The following is a 12,880-nucleotide window of genomic DNA, read 5'->3' as shown; positions in this document are numbered from 1 at the left end:
ACTTTAAATTTTTGTGTAATAAAATGTAGCTATATTTGATACTATTAAACTTTTAGTTACGTAGAGCGCCATCTTTAAATTTAAACTACCAACCAATTATACAGGGTGGTCCGAACTGTATTCCGGAAACCTCGGCAACATATTTTGCAGAAAAAAATAAGTAAAAAAGTTCGTATAAATGTATGTCCCATTTATTTATTTATTTAAACTTTAATGAGAAATTTGATTTTGATGTCAAAATGACTCCTATTTGTAGAGGGTGCGACCTACATGTGTTTTAACTGTTTTGAAGAGTAATAACTTTTCGTCCGTACCTGTATAAAACTACTGACTGAAAAAATATACATTTTCATGACTTTCTACGTAAAAAATGTCTCTTGGTAAAAATCGCTACGAGCAACCGTTCTCAAGATATTTAAAATGGAAATAGTCAATACATATCATTATTGACAAAAAATAAGCACACGTTAAGTATAGTTATTTGACTAAAATAATAAATTTTTAATTTTTTAAATTAATCATAAATTTTTCTGCAAAAAATTGATGATTTAACAGCTTCTGTTGAACTTTTGGCACAAAAAGTTTCAAATTTATGATTTCAGTCTAATGACTATTTAGTCAACATATTGAATTTATGTCATTGATGACAGGTATTGATAATTTTGATTCCAAATATCTCGAGAACCATTATTCGTAGTGATTTTTACCAAGAGACCTTTTTTACGTAGAAAGCATCGCAAATGTATATTTTTTTACTCAGTAGTTTTATACAGGTACGGACTAAAAGTTATTACTCTTCAAAGCAGGTAAAAAATATGTAGGTGGCGCCCTCTACAAGTAGGAGTCCTATTGACATCAAAATCATATTTCTCATGTCAAAAAACTATCAGGCACCAATTTTCATCCAAATATTGACGTTACTTCATAAATTATTTGAAAAAAATCGAAATAAAAATGAAACTTCTACACCCTGTATCTCCGAAACTAAGCATTTTAGGACATACATTTATACGAACTTTTTTACTTATTTGTTTCTGCAGAATATGCTGTCGAAGTTTCCGGAATACAGTTCGGACCACGCTGTATACATTACCGACATATTATTCGGTGCAGGGCTGACTAACTGGAATTTAAATTTCCCACTGGGGATTCAGGTGGCAGCTCTGTTGGAAAAAAACTCAAGTTGCCACATTTATTTATTTATTTCCTGACAGTCATTCGTTTTGACACTTTAGTTTTATATAACGTGTTTTTGGTTTGAATGAATTGTGTTACAGTACGTCTGTCCGTTCTGTAGCTACGGGGTATCCGTGAGAGGGGAAACGATATTCTCTCGATGTTTTTCGTAAAAAATGAGACGACGCGTCCCATCAATAAAAATTCGACAAATTTGCAAATAGCCAATAAAATGAGTGGACGGAGCGATTTGCGGTGACGTCCTCGTCAAGTCGACGTATAAAATATATTGCTGTTTATTTAAATGTTTTTTGTCCGCATTCCTTTCATAGACACAGATCCAGCAGACGTACTGTATATGCTATATTTTAAGCTTATAAATTTATACTGGCAGACCTTGCAGTCGAACATTGTCTTTTTTAGAACCTCTTTCAGTGCGAAGTGTACAAGATAGCTTAATAGCCATAAAATATTTATTCGCAACGTTATTACAATATCTTGAACGGGAAAACGGTAGTAATGACTCTTTATGTCCCTTAAGTGCTGTTAAGAATGTGAGTTTTGTTGATGTAAATAATAACTGTTTATAGATTTACATTTAATTAAATTTTTTCCCTAAAATATTTTGATTAAAAGAAAATATGTAAAAGGAAGCAACGCTGTGCCTGTCAAGCTTAATCACTTGACTTAAAGTTTATTTGATATGAACTATATGAGTACACAATTAACATAATTACATCTCCACTATTTTACATACACTAAAAATTAAAAATTCTTTAATTTGTTCAAAAGACCGAATGCCTTAAATTCGACTCTCGCCATTTTCATGTCGGAAACGATACTACTCAAATAGCATTTTTGGACACATATTAGGTAATGTTTCTAGTAATTGTGTCTGTTTCTTGACACAAAATGGGAACGGTATGCCACAAATACGAAACATTTTCGAAACATATATATTTTATATGGCTTTATTACATGTTTTTCCAATGGTGGCACTAGCCGTTTCCTGAAATGTTTCGATGCGGAATCAAAACTTTAGAGGAAATGTTTCGAAATATTTTCTATAATTTGTGTCCAAGATGTTCCGGTTTGGTTTGGTAATCCGGTGTCCAAGATGTTCCGGTTCAGCAGCCACTGTTTGTAAATGTAGAGATACAAAATACCAAACTAAAATAGTCTGTGTCTGTTTGTGAATTTCACAATGAAAACAACCATCAACAATGTCGACTTCCGCCATAATTTGTTTGTCTTAAAATCTTTGACTTTAGGTGTTCTCGCACAAAAAATATCTGTCAAAAGCAAATTCATCATTTAATTTAATAATCTACTTTCATATTTTTAATGCCTCTTCTTATATATCATTATTTGTTGCTACAAAATATTTTTGTTTGAAATGTGGATTTTTATTTTTATTTCTATAATCATGGTTCTGAAAATAAAAATATATAAATCAATATAGTAGACAGTAGTATCGACTGACTAGTGAGAAAGAAAATCTAGAAACTAGTGGGGTTGCAGTCGGAAAGGCTTGAAATAGAATTAATACACTATGTTAATTGTCAAGCTTTCGGAATTTATTTATTCCTTCCTCAGGACATCAACGTGGTAAAAAAGACCTTCATAAAAACTACATTAAAAAATAGGCTTGAGGGAGGCATTGAAAACACCACAGTAAAGCATCGCTGACCAGTCAACCACAATAAGGGCTATCTTGGGGCGGTTAAGCCGCCTGATTATTATTTAAAACATTGGAAATAATTGAGAGATATTCGAGTAAAATTCAATTGCGTCTCTACCTAACCTAACCTAACCGACAAACGACCTACCGGTCGTTTATACCTACCGGCTACCGGTCGTTTGTCGGTTGCTTTGCGCCTTCACGCCTTAGATTGAGACGCAATTGGATTTCACCCCAATATCTCTCAATTATTTCCAATGTTTTAAATAATAATCAGGCAGCTTAACCGCCCCAAGATAGCCCTTATTGTGGTTGACTGGTCAGCGATGCTTTACTGTGGAGTTTTCACATCCCTCAAGCCTATTTTTTTAATGTAGTTTTTATGAAGGTCTTTTTTTACCACGTTGATGTCCTGAGGAAGGAATAAATAAATTCCGAAAGCTTGACAATTAACAAAGTGCGTATTAATTCTATTTGAAACCCTTCCGACTGCAACCCCACTAGTTCCTAGATTTTCTAAATCAATGTAAGCAATGTAAGGAGAACGCGTTCTGATTAGTTTAAAATGCAATAATATTTAGGGTGTTTCATTTAAAGAAAACATCCCGATCAGCTCATAATTTTTGAATCACCATGTACAGGGTGGTCGAAATTGGTCTGTTTTAACAGAGAAAACCTATTTCCTGACTAGATAGAGCAAAACCGACATAGATGTCATGGGCTCGATTTCTGAGAAACTTTTAATGGCGTAAATAAATAAATAAATGCCTTTATTGTCAAAAAATTTTTCAATTTGTAGACAAAGGTAAACTAACAAACAAAGTAAGAAAACAAGGTACACAAACAAACAAACAAAAGATAATACAAAACATTATACAAATAATATTGTCAGTCTTATTGTTAAAATAAACATTTATAAATGTTTGCAATGTCAAAGAACAAAAAAATAAAAATAATATTCAAAAATAATATATAATAAATATATAGTCAGCTATATATATAAAAAAAAAAAAAAAAAAAAAAAAAGAAAATAATAATATTTAATAATAATAAACCGCCTGTTGATATTTTCACTGCCAACTGAGATAGGGATCTTTTTGAATTTTTTACCATTTGAAAAATTGCCCATAACTTTTGTATTTCGCGGAGTAATAAAATTCTGTAATAACGTTCTCAAGGCACTTTTTTAAGCAGAATCCAGTGGCGTACTCAGTTTTTTACTATACTTGCTCTCTTTGACAGAAATAATAAAAAACATAATTTTTTAAATGGAAATCATAGTTGGCTACGAACTTAAAAAAATGCTGGCATTTAACCCTTTCCAACGATATATAGTTATGTGTATTTATTTCTAAGAATGAGAGAAATATTAGGTTTTTTATCTTTGTATCGAAGCGGGCCTGGGTTTTGTGTTGACCTATTGCCTAATTATTTTTTATCACAATTTAATATTTTATATTATTATTTATCTGCATAATTAAAAACATTTGAAAAGGTAAATCAACATTCTATATTAGTATTAACAGTTACAATTAAAACGCCAGGGCAAAGAATATTATAGTTAACACAGAATTATCTTTGGCCAGGGTTACAACTGAACTATTAAATGGAGAATTTAGAGAGGATTGGGTTGGAACTAGGTGCCTGCTAGGTCCTGCGATTTAACTTCTTTCGACTTTTTTATGGGGGGAATTAAAAGACCTTATATATAAGGGAAGAGCCATTGGGACGAGAGAAGAATAATTGCTGAAGGCTACTAGGCAAGCTTTTGAACTTATTACGCCAGTTTGCCTAATCAATTGTTGTAACCCTGTGCTCAAAAGATGTTTATTGAGTATTCAACAACGAGGTGCTCAGTTTGAACATATTTGATTTTTTTAGAACTATATTCGTCACGCAAAAAATACGTTTTTTTAGTTTTCTTCTTTGCTTATTGTACCGATTTCAGTTGTAATTACTAATACTAATAATTACCATTACTACTAACAATAGAATGTTAATTTACTTTCTCAGAAAAGAAAATAAAATAACTTTCGTTGTACAGGGTGTCCCACTAAGAATAGCTCTCGGCTGTATCTCGGAAAGTATTAGCCGTAGCGGCTGAGGAAAAAAATGTTTATAACTAAAGAGGCTATGGGAAATTGCTGGAAATTATTTTCAAATTTGTAGAACGACCGCTAGGGAGCGCAACTGCAACAAAAAATAAGAAAATGGAGTTTTTACACAATTTCGCCTAGATAAGGTGTATTATAAGTAACAGCTTCATAATCTTCGGTAAATTTAGAATATTTTTTGTTAGAGCCATTTTCCCCTATCTACCAAAATAAAGTGGTGGGGGAAGGATCGTTTTTAGATCTGTTTTTATTTGAATATTAATAACTCTGGACTGGATGATCGATATCCAGCAAGCGAGGGCTCGTTTAAAAGAGCGTTTCTTATTCTATATTGTACCATATAAACAATAATAATAAACATTTGAACGTAGACGCTAGGGGGCGTTGTCTTACAATTTAACAAACATTGCGAGTTTTTTCAAAAAAATTAAATGCTATAGTATATGGAATTTTAGCTGATAGTTGTGAGTTGTGTAGTATATGGAATTTTAACTAATATGTTGAGTAGTAAAAGCTTAAAAAGTCAGCGAAAACCGCATCTTGATATCTTCTTTCAAACCGAAGATATTAGCAAAATTATAATAAATTCCAAAAAATAAGCCCTTAATTACCTTACTTTTACAACACGGTATCAGTAGCCCTCTTGATTATGCCCATTCTAACCTAAAAATAAGATAGAAATAGTTAGTTTATTCTAAAATGGACGATATACCAGAATATCATATGTAAAATCGTTATTTTTGGGGCTTACTCAACCGGGTCTCACAATGCAAATTCACCTCAAATATCCATTTAGTTGGTCATTGGCAAGCACTCTCTCATTGTACATGAAAATAACAAAACAAACATTTACTGATCTGGATAAAATTGATAGTTAAATAGTAAGACTCACCCGGGGGTACTCCGCCCCCTAGCCACTGACATCACTGACATTCTATTCAATATATCCCATTCCATATCTTCCATCTAATTCAAATATTACTCGGATCTATTGGTTAATTATCTTCAACAACTAGCTAGTGTCACCTGAAATAGTATAGGCTTTCCCGGACGCAAATCTGCCGCTAAACAGATTCGCATCCCAATCGATGGGGCTAATTGGGGTCCTCACACAACGCCCCAGCGGTGTCAATCGAGAAGCAAGAGAGACCTCAAACTCTCAAGACCATCCTCGAAGGAACGACGTCACAAGAGGTTTTCTACTTCCATAGTCAAAAGACTCGCTACTTCCAAATGTCAGCTCTGTGACAAAACACAACACTACACAGCCGGCCGGCCTATCAATAACTGACTGGCCTGCCGAGCTAAACCTTTTACATCACAATTTTACCTGATCACAAATATTTACATCGCTTGCCAATGAATCATACTGTTTTCTCTAATCGACTTTCAAATAGAGTGTTTTAGCATTACCGAACAAATAAATAGAGAGTTTCCGAAGGAATGCATATTGTTTATTAGAATAGTGAATAAATAAAAGCATTATTATAACGAACTTATTTTCCAAGTTTTACATTCGGCCAACCTGAACTGAGTTGCGCCCACGCAACTCTAATCTGACAGTGTCTCTAGCAACATCCGACATCTGACATCTATCTCTAGCAACCCAAATCTTGTCTCTGACAACTCTGGTTCGTAAAATAAAATAAAACAAACAATTGACAACTACACAAACGTCACAAAATTAAACCCTCAAATAAAAGTGCCCTACACACTTGGTGTCTCACACACAAGTCGTAGAACAGATGTCATGCGAATGCATACAAAGTTAGAAAACTAATTAAACACACATAAAATAAAGGACACAGCGTATAAAACAGTAGTTAATGACAAAAAATTACTAGTTGACTAAAAACTGCATAGTAGAAAACAACGAACCGCCGACTAACACAAAAGTAAATCGGCTGCACACCATATTGTTCAAATAAACTGCGATACAGAAGAATCGCTGCAAAGCTTTACCTAGCAGTAAAAAACACAATCTCTGATACATATTATGATATTAAAATGCCTTTGAGAAGAAAAAACCCTAAGAGTACAATACAAGTTAATGCTCAATTGGAGTGCTCTAAACTACCTGTTGATTAGGGATCTGTTACCTTTGAGATGAAATCTAGGATCGACACTGTGCATTCAAGCCTTTCGATTGTCAGACAAAACTTAAAAGATTTTCACTTGAGTGCGACACTTTCCCCGTTTACTAGTATGTAAACGTATTATTTCTTTATATGGTGCAGATACAGCCATATAGCAAACAACTACCGTAGCTCCAGACAAATTTGTCCAAACTGCAGCGGAAATTATTATATTACATAGGTTTGTACAGCCTAGACCAACATGTTCAAATTGTGAATATACAAAAGAGATGTTGAAGATTAGAGATATTGACATGAAACGTGCGTATTGAAGAACTGTAAATATATAAAAGATGACAAACACAACAGAGAATTGAATAGCAGTTTCTTTTTATATTACGAAGGGTTCATGTTTGTATTTAAATAATAATAATAATAATAATAAAAAAGGTTTATTGTTCCAAATCACATACAAAATACATAATATATAAATTATTTTAACAATTGGAACAAAAGGCACAGTCAGCTTCCTTCAAAGTCGAAGGTGCTGTTGAGGCCACGAAAAAAAAAATATACAACAATATTACCAAACAAAAGGCAATAATAATATAATTTTGCACAAATCAATATCATACAAAACTAAAAAAAAAGACCGTACAAAAAGTATTATTACGACACAAAAAAGCAACAATCTTTAATAAACTTAGAACTTTCTACTTAAAATAGCACAAGAGGATTAAAAAAAAATTAAAAATTATATCAATTCATTCCGGGAGCAGTTGATTCTTAATTTTTCTTTTGAAAGACAGGACAGACCTCGAAAAATCAGTAATTGTGAACTTATTTATTGACGTAGCAATTTGGTAGGAAAATGACTTTTTAAAGAATTCTTTTTTATGAGCGGGTATGGTTAGAAGATGTTGTCTGCGGATATTTAGGTTATGCACATCTGTACGAAATTGTAATTTGTTGTAAAGATAAGGTGGGCATTTATGTTTCAGAATTTTATAGAAAAAACATACCGAGTGCAAAAGACGACGTTCGGACATGTTAAGCCAATTAAGTTCTCTAAGTTTATGTGACACTCTTTGTCTTCTTCTTATTCCGCAGATCAATCTTACGCAAGAGTTCTGGATTTTTTGTACTCTGTTGTTATCTTTTGAGTCGAGAAATGGACCATATACATTATCTAGATAATTAAAATGAGATAGAACAAGCGTGTCACATAAGATTGTTTTAGTTTTTTGTGATAAAAAGTGCCGCTGTGAATATATTAGTTTTAATTTTGAAAAAGCTCTGGCCAAGCAGAGGGTGATATGTCCGTTAAATTTTAGTTTATTATCCATGACTAGACCAAGGTTTTTGCAAGACTTCTGAAATAAGATAAGATTATCACCTAATCTAGGTCTAACATGCTCCATAATCATATCCCGGTAACTCTCCGCGCAGAACAATAGAGCAGTTGATTTACTTGGATTTAAATCAAGCATATGATCCGAGGATACTTTCAATATTCTATCCAAATCAGAGTTAAGTTTTCTATGTGCAGCATCAGCTTGATTCTGATTAAAAGATATATAGATTTGTGTGTCATCGGCATACAGGTGATACCCACTGTACTTAAGACTCCCTACAAAATTTGAGGTATATATACTAAATAAGAGAGGACCCAAAATGCTACCCTGTGGGACTCCAGATGAAACACTCAATATCTCTGAATAGTTATTCTCCCAAACAACTCGTTGACATCTATCTGTCAAAAATGATTTTATAAACGATGAAGCTTCTACTGTAAAACCTATGTATTTTAAAATAAGTATTAAAAGTATGTGGTTAAGCACATCAAAGGCTTTACTATAATCGAGAAGTACTAGTACGGTAGCATTATTCTTATCCTGGGCTCTCACCACATCATCAACAACATCAGTCAAAGCACTGCCACAGCTATAACCAGCTCTGAACCCCGATTGTTTAATGGGCAAGATACTAGTAACTGAAAGATAGGATCGAATTTGGGTTTCCATTACTTTTTCTAATATTTTCGACAAAGTTGGTAATATTGAAATTGAACGTAAATGGCTGAATTCTGTGGGGTTACTTTTTTTTGGTAATGGTGTCACATTAGCAAGTTTCCAAGACTTTGGGAAATAAGATCTCTGAATACAAGAATTAATTATATCAGTTATATAAGGCACTATATGAGGACAACAAAAAGATATCAAAGAGATATTTAGATCATCGGATCCAAAGGCTTTAGATCTAATAGCCAGAATAATATGAGATATTAAATCTTCTGACACAGTAGAAAAAGAAAAAGAATTTTGAGGAAGTAAACTGTTGTTATTATAATAGTCTAAGATATCCTTTTTAGGAATATTACATGTTTTTGTTGTTTGGGTAAAATATCCATTAATTTCATTGACATTTTGTAGGTTTTCTGGAATATTACTAGTTTTGTTAGACAGTATATTAAGTCGTCTTAGCTCATTCCATTGTTCCTTGGCTGTGGAGGTTTGAAACTTATAGTTAAGGTATGCTTTTTTCTCTGATCTAATTGCTGATGTTGTTAAATTCCTCATTTGCTTGTAATAATTCCAATGTTCAGGATTTTTTGTTCGACGATAACGATTTAATGCCTGGTTTTTAAGCGTTTTCATATATTTTACATTGTCTGTTATCCACGGACTATATGCATATCTTTTACACTTGATTAATTTCATAGGCGCGTGACAGTCAAAAAGTCTTAGAATGAGATCAGTCAGAAATGTAACTTTTTCGTCAATATCATCCATACCAAAAATTAAATCCCAGGGAGCACTCTCAAGATCCGATTGAAAATTAGTTAAATTCATATTTTTAAAATTTCTATATTTAATAGGTGTTTGACTAGGCTTCCTTTCTATATATTTTAATACTACGTAAACCAGAAAATGGTCCGAGACACTTATATCCTTCACACCAGAATCCTGGACATATTCAGTGTTACAACAAATCACATCAATAAGTGTAGAACTAGTACATGAAATTCTAGTAGGAACAGAAATAATTTGCTCAAGATTAAAAGTTTTGATTACATTTTGAAATTGTATGGTTTGCGAGCTGTCATTATCTATTAAATTAATATTTATATCACCAAAACATATTATTTCGCTGTTTTGTGTAAAAAAATCAATAAGCATATCCTCTAGGTATGATATAAATTCATTATTATTTGCATTAGGCGGCCGATATACAGTGCCTATAATGAGAGTTTTTGCGCCACATTCAAGTTTAACCCAAAGATGCTCAACAACATCCACAGACTCGCCACGTAAAATATCATAAATGAATTGGTTCTTAATATACAAGCCAACACCACCCCCCCGTGAATGCCTGTCCTGTCTTACAAAATTGTATCCCGGAACATCTATAATTTCATTGTTAATATTAGGCGTCAACCACGTCTCTGAAATTCCGATCACAGAATAATCATTACTTAGAACATGGTCTTTAAACGTATCGAAATTATGCACCAGAGATCTAATATTTATATGTGCTCCGTTAAAAAAGGTCATTGTAACAATTTATTAAGAAACAAATTAATTAATCGCTATTCAACTACAATTACAGCCTAATAAACTTAATCCATTAATATAATATAAATATGTCTAACCAATTCTAAATCTAAAAGGTAATTAAAGTAATCTTCTTAATATTTAAAAAAAAAACAATTCTTGTAAACAACATTAAAAATAAAGACACATTTATCGACAACACTATGAGTCTTATCTCGGTATATGAATGACCAACAGAAAAACTATCATGGGCATCAAGTTGGATTTTGACCGCCAGCACCAATAGAATAAAATCTGTTGCTTACTTGAATTTATGTATGTTTCCTGGTTGATCTAGAAGTAGTTCTTGATCTTTTCGCTTCGGACAGAGGTGCTTTGGTTGGTGAGTTGCTATTATTTAGTTCCCTTTTTTTTGACTTTTCGTTTTCTATGGTTTGGAATTTAGCTGTAGATTTTTCTTTATTTTCAATACTTAAAGATGCCGGCACAAACACTTCTTCTGAGTCAGACGTTGGATTCGGTGATTGTGGCTTAGTGCTTAAACTTCTAGATTCTTCCTGCAAAATTACTTCGTTACTTGTTGCTTTCAGTTGATTTGTAGTGTAGATATCGCCATTTATTTGAAGTCTATTGTTTGACAATATTTTTGCTGAGTAATTCTTTGCTCTTGCCTGCCTTAAGTGTTCTTGTAAAATTTTTCTTTCCTGCCTGTCTTCATACGAAAGATCTTGTGCAATTGATATTTCGGTATTTTTTAATTTGTAGCAATTCCCAATTATCAAATTCTTCTTTAGATTTGTCACAAATTCTACTTTGATTGGTGGCCCGTTTTTTGATGATACGTTATTCAGAGTATAAATATTGTCTATATCGTTTTCAGTTATTTGGACATTTAAATACTTTTGAAGTAGATCGAGCGTGAACTGTAATATATTATTATTATCCTTGTTATATCTGGCTCCAAATATAATTAAATTTTTTCTTTTTATGAATCTCTCAAACTTAATTTGATTTTCCTCAATCTTCGTGCAGCGTTCTTCTAAAATCTCGATTTTGTGAGCTTGTTCATTAATTTTATTCAGGAGTTTTTCAGTTTCTTCCTTGAAATATTCTTTTAATTGACTGGTTACTGCCGCAGATGTTTCTTCGGAAGATTTTTTTATTGTTTCTAATATTGTGGTAAGATGTTCGTTTGATAAGTCAACCATTTTAAGAACAGGTTTTGATATTGGTGCAGACCTTCCACGACTTTGTAGCCCTCAATGTTGATATGATGTTGATATTAAACTTGACCTTGTATTTTAAGTTTTCTTCAATTATTTATCTTCATTTTCCACACAAGTTTCTGAATTTCACACTACACATTTACTATCACTTGTTCTGTAGAATGCATAATTATGAATATTTTCTCTTTACCCGTAACACTGAAATATGGTTATCTATACGGAGCACTGTTTTTCAAGTCTTTCGTGTTTCGATCAATATTGTACTCTAAATGCTGCTGGTATAGTAATAAAATGTTTTAATACCCGTAAATGTTAAGATACCCATTTTAATGAAGAAAATCTCTTATTGTATTTCTTACAGAAACGCACATACTTTTGTAAATAGTGAAATATCAGTTGCTGGTTACAGGCATTCTGTTTGTCAATCGAATGACCGTCACTCAGTTGGTGCAACAATACAGGTAGTGAGCTAAATCCCAGTGACTGTACTAAGAAACGAAGAAAATATGGGACACCACTGTTCTCGATCGCTACACAGCAAAATCAACAATAAAAACACCATTGTCAGCGCCGTACATCGCCAAATAGGAATGTGAAACCACCATGAAATGTTCGAGAGGAAATAATGAATTATCTCTTAATAACACCACACAAATCAACAATTGCAGAATATTTCAATGAATGTTGGAGAACAAACGACACTAATAAAAGATATCTAGACCCTGTCAGACATCAATTACGGATACACGCATTACCTACAACAGCTGCTAAAAAAACATAGTTACCACCAAAACGACATGGATTACGAAACCATAAAAACCTCACAACAACAGAGAGATGCGGCATATAGAATATCAAAGTGAATAGTCGCCAAATCAACAATCTTATATATGCTGACGATGCAGTAATAATGACAGACAGTAACAAAGATCTGCAGAATCTATTTCGAAGAATCCATGTCTCCTGCAAACTGCAAACGATATGATCTGAATACGAATTTCATGAAACAAAGTTCGTGGTTACGACAAAACACCAAAATATAATTTTTAATATT

General features: G+C 32.8%; 1 protein-coding gene across 1 annotated transcript; it reads right to left on the bottom strand.

The window, feature by feature from the left end:
* Positions 1 to 10,911: 10,911 nt before the first annotated feature.
* On the bottom strand, positions 10,912 to 11,808 carry LOC115874301. Its single transcript, XM_030889409.1, has one exon. The coding sequence runs from the start codon at positions 11,806 to 11,808 to the stop codon at positions 10,912 to 10,914; it is 897 nt and encodes a 298-aa protein (XP_030745269.1).
* Between the last annotated feature and the right edge of the window lie 1,072 nt (positions 11,809 to 12,880).

The sequence above is a fragment of the Sitophilus oryzae genome, unplaced genomic scaffold (genome assembly GCF_002938485.1).
Source record: "Sitophilus oryzae breed Bouriz unplaced genomic scaffold, Soryzae_2.0 scaffold_1274_pilon_pilon, whole genome shotgun sequence".
Taxonomy (NCBI): Eukaryota; Metazoa; Arthropoda; class Insecta; order Coleoptera; family Curculionidae; genus Sitophilus; species Sitophilus oryzae.
This window is presented reverse-complemented; position numbering and strand designations above follow the sequence as displayed.

What these genes read in the sequence shown, in the direction of transcription:
- LOC115874301 (XM_030889409.1), bottom strand. Translation starts at nt 11,808, where the DNA reads ATGGTTGACTTATCAAACGAACATCTTACCACAATATTAGAAACAATA.